Source organism: Cibotium barometz, chromosome 22, assembly GCF_041138505.1.
Source record: "Cibotium barometz isolate CiBa-2024 chromosome 22, ASM4113850v1, whole genome shotgun sequence".
In the NCBI taxonomy this organism is placed as follows: Eukaryota; Viridiplantae; Streptophyta; class Polypodiopsida; order Cyatheales; family Cibotiaceae; genus Cibotium; species Cibotium barometz.
In genome coordinates, this window is record NC_141067.1 from 54,622,812 (window position 1) to 54,633,562 (window position 10,751).

Genomic DNA, 10,751 nt, shown 5'->3' on the forward strand with positions numbered 1-10,751 from the left:
GAGTTCTCAAAAACTTAGCCCTTTATTTCCAAGCAATACAAAATTTCAGGCAGTTTATTCAATTCTCAGCCGTGAAAAATACACTACATTTTGTAGCATTCTATTATCCTTCCTCAACCTAAGTGGTATATCACATGTGTGGTAAACATTAAAGATTTAAAGTTGTTCAAGATCTTGTTCCCGTGTTAATCGTGCTCGAGAAAACGGCATTCCATTATATTTTATCGGCCAAAACTAAGAATAAATGGCTGAGATTTTAAGTAGCCCTTATTTTATGGAATAATTCGTCATATATTTTATTTCGGAAACAAAAACCTTATTTTATGGAATGATTCGTCATATATTTTATTTCGGAAACAAAAACCGGATAGATTTAAAAGTTGTCTTTATTTTGATTTGTACGTATTTTATTGCCTTTTCCTTTAGTTTTAATTCCATCCTTACAAAAAGAAATGTTTTCCGTAATTTGAGTGGTCGAAAAATACGTTTTTTGAGTGTGAAGTGTGAACATGTGTGATTTTTACACTCGCCCTTGGCTCTCCCCGTCTTGGATGTATTTAAATTGGTGTAGGCATGTAGCACCCCCAGGCTGCTTGCTTTGCCTCCGCCTTGAACAACAAAGGAATGTCCTTTAAACTTGTGAAGGATTTGCCTTTCAGCTCTTCTCTCTTTCACAACTTCACAGAAGTTGTCAGCAGTCTACCATAGACCAAAAACATGGGTCGTGCGCCGCCTTGCTGTGACCATAAGGCTGGCCTAAAGAAGGGTGCGTGGACCGCCGAGGAGGATGAGAAGCTCGTCTCCTTCATCCAAAGAAACAACGGCCACGGCAGCTGGCGAAGCCTCCCCCAACTAGCCGGTATGATCGGCTCAGAGCCGGCCCTTGATGCAGATGATGCGCGTAAGCCCTAGCGTATCCAGAAATCTGAACACTTGATTGAATGCGTTTGTTGCCGAATTCTTTGCAGGCCTTCAGAGGTGTGGGAAGAGCTGCCGGCTGAGGTGGACCAATTACCTTCGTCCCAACATCAAGCGTGGCAATTTCTCGCGGGAAGAAGAACGGATCATCACCCAGCTGCACGCCTCTGTAGGGAACAGGTAAGCACACATTACTGTTAGTTTGATATCGTTTCTCGAAGCCTTTCCACGTTCAGCGACGGCGCGCGCGCACACACATCTTTAACAATGCCTAATCCTGCACAAGCAGGTGGGCGAACATCGCTTCTCACCTTCCCGGCAGGACGGACAACGAGGTGAAGAACCACTGGAACACGCACTTGAAGAAGAGTCTGTCCAAGATGGGGATCGATCCCGCGACACATCTGCCCATAATTAAGGTCGAACAGTTCGCCTTCCTGGACCCATCCATCATCAGGCACATGGCCCAATGGGAGCTTGCCAGGATGGAAGCTGAAGCCAGGCTGGCTGCCAGAGGGAAGGCGGATGCAGCTGCAAGCTCGTTTGGAAGGCTCATCGACTATCTGATTATGAGGCGAAATTGCATTCCTCGAGGAGAGATTGGCGTCCCACTGCAAAGGGCTGCAAATAGCTACAGGACATTGCAAAACTGGGAGGATGCCCTGGGAATGAACCAAGCACAACAAGCTACAGCTACACCTTTGGGCACGCAAGTACTCAAAAACGGAGTGGACTATTCGGATCTGGATCTCGACGCCATGATTCACTGCTCCTCCTCCTCCTCCTCCTCCGCCGCCTCAGCTATGAGTAGCCACCAGCTCTTCCAGTCCTTCCAAGGCGAAGATCTTGATCATGAGCTGGATCCCAGGCTCGCCTCCGTCGCCGTTACGATTCCTGCACATGACTATGGCAACAGCAGTTTCAGTGGTAATTTCATCGGTTTATCGGAGCCTGACCATCTGAGTAACTCCCACAGCATCAATACTCCTGAGAGCAGCGACATGTCTCTCCTATCCGACCTCCTCAGTGCAGCCAATGGAATCGTATCCGATCAACTCTGCGCCCTTTCTAACATCACCCAATCATGTGATGACAACTGGGCCAACATGCTCGTGGGCTAGGATTGTTAAAAGTTGTATCGATCATAGCTATATGCCAAAGGTGTGAACATTTGCAAGTTGTAGGTACTATAGACCATTCAAATATACATCCTAGAGAGTTTTTTTAACTTTTAGGGGATATATATCTCATCCACACCTTTTGTTGGTACATATCCAAGTAAAGCTACAAAAACACCGTTTCAGAATCATGTAGATTCTTTTATCCTTAGAATAATATTGCTTTTCTTTTGCTTTTACTCTCTCTTAGTTACTAGTACTTTTCACTTCTATGTGCCCATTCTAACTACTTTGCTATTCATAACGGGTGCCATTTTCTAAGGAAAAGCACTTTTTTAAAATAAAAAACTCTCAAAGTATTAGGGAACATTAGCATTTTAAAAAAACTTCTTTAATATTATTGCACCTACTTTTAGGCATCAATCTATATTGCCTCAATTAATAGCACATAAAGTTTGAGACATTTTTGTAATATATCTTTAAGGCATAGTTAGAAAGAGGTGGAGAGGTAGGATGAAAGTTGTAATCTACTTAATAGTGATTGGAAGTAGGAAGTAGGAGACACTTGTAAAAAGAGATTTTTTTGTATATATGGTTGTACTAACTTATAAATATAACTTTTTTGTTTTTCAGACATAAGCATTAGAAAGAGACACTACACTAACCGGAAGAAAACAAGTCAAAATATTTATGAAATTTCGATTCACCATACAAAGAAGTTGTGTGCTTTGAAGACATTAATGTATCAAAAAAATTGCAACATTAGCTTGCATGTATTTCTCAAGAAAATGAGAATATATAATCAATGCACGTACTATAATCTGATTATACACCCCACTTAGACTTTCCTACATTCAAACACATATACATACATATTTTTCTACAGCAACACTAGTTTGCAAGGATTTCTCAATCTAACCAAAGAAACACAATCTTTCAAAATTTATTCTAGTATATTAATAAGTTTTTATACTAAAACCTAGTTATACACCACTTAGCCTTCTATAAATTCAAATATACATAGATACATATTTTTTCTATAGCAACACTAGTTTGCAAGGAATTTTCAAGGTCAACAAAGAAACACATAAGAAGACTAAATCCTCACTAAATCTTTCAAAATTTATCCTATTATAATAAGTACCTAGTCATAAACCACTTAGAGTTAGCTACCTACACCCAAAAACAATTTTGTTAATAACAACATTGGCTACAAGGATTCTTCAAGGTAACGAGAGAGCATGTAATGTGCATTCATCTTTTAGAATTCTATTTAATAAAAAAATAAGTTGAGGAGCTTCCATTCTCTAAGAAAAACCCCTCAAGTGGTGTCGAGCTTGGTGAAGTTATTAAAGCTCCAAAATGGCATTTCTTTCTTCAAACCACTATTGCAAACACCCTTTCTCTAAGAGATTATGCTTAGCAATGCTGGTAATACTTTTTTCATTTAAAACTAAATTTTAAACAAACACTATTCAAAAATACTCCCAAGTCTCTCTCATGCTTATTGGCTATTTTTTGGGGGACATTGGGGTTGCCTTTGGGCTGTGGTCCTGTAGGTTCCCGATTCCCACCATCCTTGCTTTTCCCACTTCTACTGCCAGTTAGTCATCACTGCCTCGGCATACTACTCCGAGGGTTATGGTGTTGGCTTGTTGACTGTGAGTCCTTTGAGGTTTGGGGTTGCGTCTAGGACCTAATGGTCCCTTGAAGTAGCATCTACTGCCAAGTTTATTGCCAGATGGGCCACTTTGCATTGGATTGCCCTAGGGCTAGAGTCAAAAATATGGTTGTACCTCTTCTTCCTGGCTATACCATGTACCTCTTTTGAGTCAAAAATATGTTGCCTTCTTGCCCTTGCTTTGTTCTCTATGTACCAACACCATATTTGACCCCTTCTTGCTCTTTTTTTTTAAAGGCATGCATAGAATCTATTGTAGCCTTCATCTTTAAACAAAAATAATTGTAATGAAGTCTAGAGTTGTCAAAATGCTTCTCTTTCTGCTTCAACAAAGCCTACCATAAAGTAAATAGGTAATTTGCATCAAATACATGAAGCAATTATCAATACATCAGATACATGAAGTAATTATCACTGCATAAATATTATTATAGAAATAAAATCACACTACTTGGAACTACTTATAACTATTGTATTTCTCATATTGCTATGTAGCATTAAACACTATTATATAGTACCGATTACATTGCTATATATCACTTAATACTACTATATATATATTAGCATATTAAGTGCTCAATAGTAGTAAACGGGATTGCTATATAACACTTTACTGCTATATATGTAGCAGTGGTGAGTGCTTCATAGCACTAAATACTTATATCACTATTTAGTGCTATTTTACAATGATGACACTACTATTTCTTTCAACAACAACTTGAACATCCAATTTAATGAATAAAGTCTTACCTAAAGGAGAATGATGTTGGATTTCTCTGTTCACCTCGTTAAGAATGGTATATTAATCTGTAAAAAGATCTAGACCAATCACTGTTGGAATTAGGGTTGCAGGAAAGCACACAAAGCTTGGAGAAGAAGAAGCAAGAATGCACACAACACAAAGTGTATTAGATTGTGTCAATGTACAAAAGATAAGTTAGCCCTAGAGTGATGGGCGTATATACAAGCCGGGAGAAAAAACCTCCTAAAGAGGGAAAAAGTGCCCCGACGGTCCTAAGTGTGTTCACACACATCACTGCCTATGTATATGGCAACAAATCCCCCTTGGAGTGATGGTGTGAACGAGAGCTGGCACTCATGTATAGGGGAGTGCCATGCCCGAAGTAGATCAATCCACAAAGGGGAGCAAGCCCAAAGCTTTGCAGAAAGCTTCGAACTTCTCACGAGGAAGCGCCTTTGTGAAAAGATCGACGAGGTTGTCCTGTGTTGGCACATAGGCCAAGCTGATCTCTCCTGCTGAGAGTCTCTCCCTGACATAGTGATAATGCACCTTAATGTGCTTTGTGCGAGCATGAAAAACTAGGTTTCTCGCAACTGCCAATGCGCTCTGACTGTCAGTGTAGATAGAGGTGGCAGACTCCTGTCCAACACCCAAGTCAGCCATAAGCCGTCTGAGCCACACACACTCAACCGTAGCTGTGAAAGCTGCCCTGTACTCAGCTTCATAACTAGAAGTGGCCACAGTAGGTTGCTTCTTGCTCAACCAAGATATGCATGAGCTACCGAGCATGAAACAAAAACCACTTGTGGTGGACACTCTTGTGTCATAGCAACCAGCCCAATCTGAGTCCGAAAAAGCATGTAAATCTGGCGGCAACGATCCCCCCTTGGGATAAAATAACCCAAGATGTATGGTGCCACTCAAGTAGCGAAAGATGCGTTTAACTGCCTTCCAATGCTGAGACCCTGGGCTATGCATAAACCTGCTCACCTATGAGACTGCAAACTGAATGTCCGGCCTCGTAATGCATACATAAATGAGGCAACCAACAACTGTCTGATAGAGTGTGACATCAAAGTGATCTCCAGCATCATGTATGTCCAAAGTGGGTAGTTGCTGTCTCCATCCAGTTTGTCTTCAGTAGACAACATGCGAAATACATCATTGCTGTTATCAGCCATGGCCACTGGCTGAAACTGATGCAAAAGCTACCTGTAATGAAGCAAAGACTGAACAGAAGACAACTTGTGCTATGTAGCATGGTCCACAATAGAACACGTATGCCTGTTTTGCAGAAAACTGCACTGTCAAAATTTCTGCAGAAAATGATGAAAACACCTGTGCAGAACTTGAAATGCAAAAACGGAGCCCGAAACGACCTCAGATGCAAATTCTGAGAACGCAGAGCCCTACGGGCAAATTTGCAGAGTATAGGGCCCTGCAAAGCGCTCGTGAAAGCTCACCTCAATCAGAGAATGTGAGTCGGAGGGTGCTGGCGACGTAGCCCTGGGAGCCGATGCCTGCTCTGATACCAATTTTTGGAATTAGGGTTGCAGGAAAGCACACAAAGCTTGGAGAAGAAGAAGCAAGAATGCACACAACACAAAGTGTATTAGATTGTGTCAATGTACAAAAGATAAGTCAGCCCTAGAGTGATGGGCGTATATACAAGCCGGGGGAAAAAACCTCCTAAAGAGGGAAAAAGTGCCCCGGCGGTCCTAAGTGTGTTCACACACATCACTGCCTATGTATATGGCAACAATCACATGGTGTCTATCTCCACTTTGAACTACCTTTGAGAGTTTACACACCCTAACTACTAAGGATGACCTAGATCTATGCTTCTTAATTGAAGTCGACTGTTGAAAAGCTTTAAACATTAACATCCCATCCTCCTCCACATCAGAGATGCATACCTTCATGGCTTTAGGTGTAGGTATATACCTTTCCAAGGGTTGTGGGGCTTGCCATCACACAAGGGATGTCACCCTCTATTTCTTCCAACTGCCTAAAATCCTTTACCTTATAGATTGAAGTTTAGGAAATTTACAAGTAGTTAACCTACATTTTTTAAGTGCAAATACGAGGCAAATTTTATCTTGATGCTTGAGAACTTTTGGAACAGTCACCTTTAAGAGTACTTTTTGCAAAAACAAAATGAATGGTGTATTGAATGGGTTGATCAATAGGAGGAGAAAGAATAAGAGAATGAGAGCCTCCCTTAACAAGTAGCAAAGCAATAATATTGATGTGTCGTTTTGTTGTTTCGAGCAAATCACATCTCATTTTTATGGTAGGTGGAGACTTGTCTTAGCACCTCATACACACAACCATGTACACAACAAGAGAGTGTCAATTAAAGGTTACATCTCTTTTTATGGTAATTCACATCTATTTTTATTGTAGGTGGATACGTGGGCCAGTACCTCATACACACAACTCGAGTACAACAAGGGAGTACCAATTAATGGTCACCTCCTAATTCATTAACTTGCATCCCTTTTTATGGTAGGTGGAGACGCGGGCCACCACCACAATACACACACCCGAGTACAACAAGGGAGTACTAATTAAAGGTTACATCCGAATTCATTAACTCACATCTGTTTTTATGGTAGGTGGAGATGTGAGGCCAGCACCGCATACACACACCCGAGTACAACCAATAAAAGGTTACATCCTAATTCATTTGCTCTCATCTAAGCTGTTATTCAAATTTAAGAACTTAAAAGTACTATAGATAGTTGGGAATTGGAAAAAAAAATTATGACCTTATGTATACCAACCCATCTAAACGTCAAGATTTTCATTTGTGGCACCTCTCTCACAAATTTTATTTTTATTTTTTAAAACCAAATACGCAGTGAATTAATTAGAAAGCCAAAAAATACATCAGATCACCCAAGGAAAAGGTGATAAGCTAGGTGAGGACAATAAACGCTCCCATTCGGCAGTGGTCTCTCACAAATTTTTTATATTCGTGGCACCTCTCTCAAATTTTATGGCAACAATGAATGGCCCACAAGGTTTAGTATGTTGGACCAATGGTCGTTATTGTCTTGAGACGTACGTGCAACTCGAGGACTTATCAAAAGATCTAATGACGTATTTAGTGGATCCGAGAGGAAGCTGGCCACTTCGCTTCTTTCGGAAGGACGGCATCCATTGTGATCTAATGGATGGTTGTCCTGCGGGAAAATATGCACATTGTCATGTGTAATGACCGGGAGGTTTTGGCTTGTCTCTGCGGCTTCAATCCCGCAGCTACGTGTGGAGTCGTCGAATGAAGTCACGCCCACATCTATATGATACAATAAGTCTGAAACATTGCTAAGGACAGGATCGTTGCTGTTGTAAGTGAAAGGCTGCGGCATCAGGTGGCTGCTTGTTGCACATTGATTCTGGAAAGCCTGTTCCCAATCTATCAATGGGAAGGAGTTGTGTGCTCTAGTCTCCGGGCCACAATCATAACCGTGCAAGGCTGAACCGTGCTGAAACATCGTGTAAGGTGGTGCACCCTGTTGATGATCATGAGGGATCGAATCCCCGCAGGAACGACCTCTTGCAGCCAACCTGGCCTCCGCTTCTAGCCGGGCGAGCTCCCATTGGACCGCGTGGTTGACAATGGACGCCTCTATGAGGCTAGTGTCATACGGCCAGCGTTCAACTAGCTTAGGCAAATGCGTCGTGGGATCGGTCCCCATCTTCGAGAGCCGCTTCGCTAGCTGTGTGTTCCAATGGTTCTTGATCTCGTTGTCGGTCCTGCCGGGGAGGTGAGTGGCGATACTCGCCCACCTGCATATCGTAGATCTGGGATCTCAATACTAGTTGCAGCATCGAGCTACACATAGCTGGATTTACTAGATGAGAGAGAGCACAGGGTGAATGTAAGTGCGGCTTCTTACTTGTTCCCCACCGAGGCGTGCAGCTGTATGATCTTACGTTCCTCTTCCGACGAGAAGTTTCCACGCTTGACGTTGGGACGAAGGTAATTGATCCACCTCAGCCTGCAACTCTTCCCGCACCTCAGAAGCCCTACAAGTGCAATATATGATATACGGATTAGGAATTTACACATCAAAAGCTAAACCGATCATACCGACTGATCTTAGTATTAAGCTTATAACTTGCTAATATGAATTTCTGATGAGTAGGGTTTTCACGTACCAGCGAGTTGGGGAAGGGTTCGCCAGCTGCCGTGTCCGTTGTTTCGTTGGATGAAGGAGACGAGCTTCTCGTCTTCGTCGGCAGTCCAAGCACCCTTCTTTAGGCCAACCTTGTCGCAGCAAGGCGCACGACCCATGCTACAAGACCCGATCGACGATCTAGGGCTGGTATGCTTGCAAGCGCATGTGGTGTTGTAAAATGCACGACCATTTTATATGGAGCTGCCCGCAGCGACTTTTTGGAAATTATATGGACTGCAAAGGTCTCACGTTCATACAGCCTTCCATTTCGAGATCGAGGTGGAGTTCGAGTCCACATATCATCTATGTCTTTAACCTTTTCTACGATGCACTTTGAAGTTTTTCTTTTTTTTTCTCTTTTTTCTTTTTTTTTGTTCGGACCAGATATATAGACTATGCGACAACCCAAAACTTTTTGCTAAAGCGTCATCAGTGTCCGGACCACCCCGGTCCGGTCAGTGCAATCATGTCTCCAGGAGTCGACAGTCAATGCGTAGCCGCGTGGACGGTACCTCCCCAACCGTCAGCTAACTGCGTGAGCGCCATGTGACACCCGCGAACCAACCATGTCCATCGCCAAGGACAACAGAACGCGGAACGCAGGCCCAAAAGTCAACCCTATTTTATTTAGTCCAGAGACTTCTGTGCTGCTTTTCAAAATCTTCATTTTGCGTCTTTCGGCCGTAAATTTGTGTTTTCAAACACTGTTGTGCATGACGTGTCCCGAGAGTGAGTGACCCATAGGTGACGTTAGTCTACTGAATGCTAATAATAGACCCTCTCCTAGCATCTTATCGTATTGAAACGACAAGGGAGCTAGTTGTTCGCACTCAACTGCCCTCCACACAGTTCACAGAGAACAACGGCATATGTAACCACTACCAAAAAAGGCTGGTCAGATCTACCATCTCTGTTTTCTACTTGAAATCTTCTGACGTTATAACTTTTTGTCAGCTTTTCTAGGTCACAACCAATGGTTGCTAATTAATTTCAACATAAGATTTGCTTTTTTAATCTTAAACAAAATTTACTAGTCGCATTCACTCAGTCTAATGGGAACTACATCCTCTCTGGTGGCAATGTTCGGAGCGCCATTGGTGGGGCTCCTGGTAGATGGCGTGAACAAGTAGAAGCAAACTCAAACGGAAATGGTTTTCATTAGGAACTCAATGGAGTCTTTTTGGCCCTTTAATTTGCCATCGCCTAATGGAGGTGATTAAGAAATAGACAAATAGGGAGATTACATGTGGACTGAAACCAATGGTTTGTAAGAGCCTAGAAGGTAGTGGTCAAACTTAGAATAATAGGCTAAATAGGCTCTTTTTAAATTTTTAAAATCACCTAAAACTCAAAAAATTTATACGTATATAAATTTTTTCTCTATTTTTTATAGAAAAGAATAGCTGCAGCCATCATTAAGTAAGGTCTCTAAAGTGATAGAGGCCCAAAAACGAGCTCCCATCATTATCTTGCATTCAATGCATATTCCCCGTCACTTTCCACTATCCCTCTCTCCCATCTTCCCTCCAAAACGCTCTCTCTTCCCCCTTTCTCATAGCAGGGCATTTTTCAATCTCTAGACTACTTCTTTTAGCTATCTACCTCTTGATCTACCTCTCTCTTCACTCAGAAACCTAGATCTATAGCTATGGAAGCTTGATCTGCAACCTTCTCTCAGAAGCTATGGAAGTTTGATCCTCACTTACATTTCCTTACTTCATCCTTCTACCTTGTCCAACCTCCTTTTACAGAGTGTAACAGCAAAGCCAAGCTGTGGAAGCTTGATCTGCAACCTCCTCTCAGAAGCTATGGAAGTTTGATCCTCACTTACATTTCCTTACTTCATCCTTCTACCTTGTCCAACCTCCTTTTGACAGAGTGTAACAGCAGAGCTTAGATATGGAAGCTTGAGTTGCAAATGCTTTGGCTCTCATAATCTTACTCATTGTCTCCTCTCACCCCCTCTAATATCCTCTTTCAAAGTGTAGTAATAGCACAGCCAAGCCCTTGGAACTTGCTCTACAACTAATTCTCTTATGTACATCTCCCTAATCTAAGTTTTTTCCTCATCATTCTATTTTCCTTTGCCATCAAGGTTTATAATC

The 10,751-nt window shown here is 42.1% G+C and overlaps 2 protein-coding genes across 2 annotated transcripts; one reads left to right on the top strand and one right to left on the bottom strand.

Annotated features, from left to right (window-relative positions):
- Positions 1 to 573: 573 nt before the first annotated feature.
- LOC147626724 (uncharacterized) lies at positions 574 to 2,271 on the top strand. Its single transcript, XM_086816738.1, has 3 exons — positions 574 to 859; positions 969 to 1,098; positions 1,208 to 2,271. The coding sequence occupies exons 1-3, from the start codon at positions 718 to 720 to the stop codon at positions 2,037 to 2,039; spliced, it is 1,104 nt and encodes a 367-aa protein (XP_086672864.1). The 5' UTR covers positions 574 to 717; the 3' UTR covers positions 2,040 to 2,271.
- Positions 2,272 to 7,422: 5,151 nt separating this feature from the next.
- On the bottom strand, positions 7,423 to 8,958 carry LOC147626725 (transcription factor MYB16-like). Its single transcript, XM_086816978.1, has 3 exons — positions 8,627 to 8,958; positions 8,365 to 8,494; positions 7,423 to 8,254 (listed from the first exon to the last, which is right to left on the bottom strand). The coding sequence occupies exons 1-3, from the start codon at positions 8,760 to 8,762 to the stop codon at positions 7,459 to 7,461; spliced, it is 1,062 nt and encodes a 353-aa protein (XP_086673104.1). The 5' UTR covers positions 8,763 to 8,958; the 3' UTR covers positions 7,423 to 7,458.
- Between the last annotated feature and the right edge of the window lie 1,793 nt (positions 8,959 to 10,751).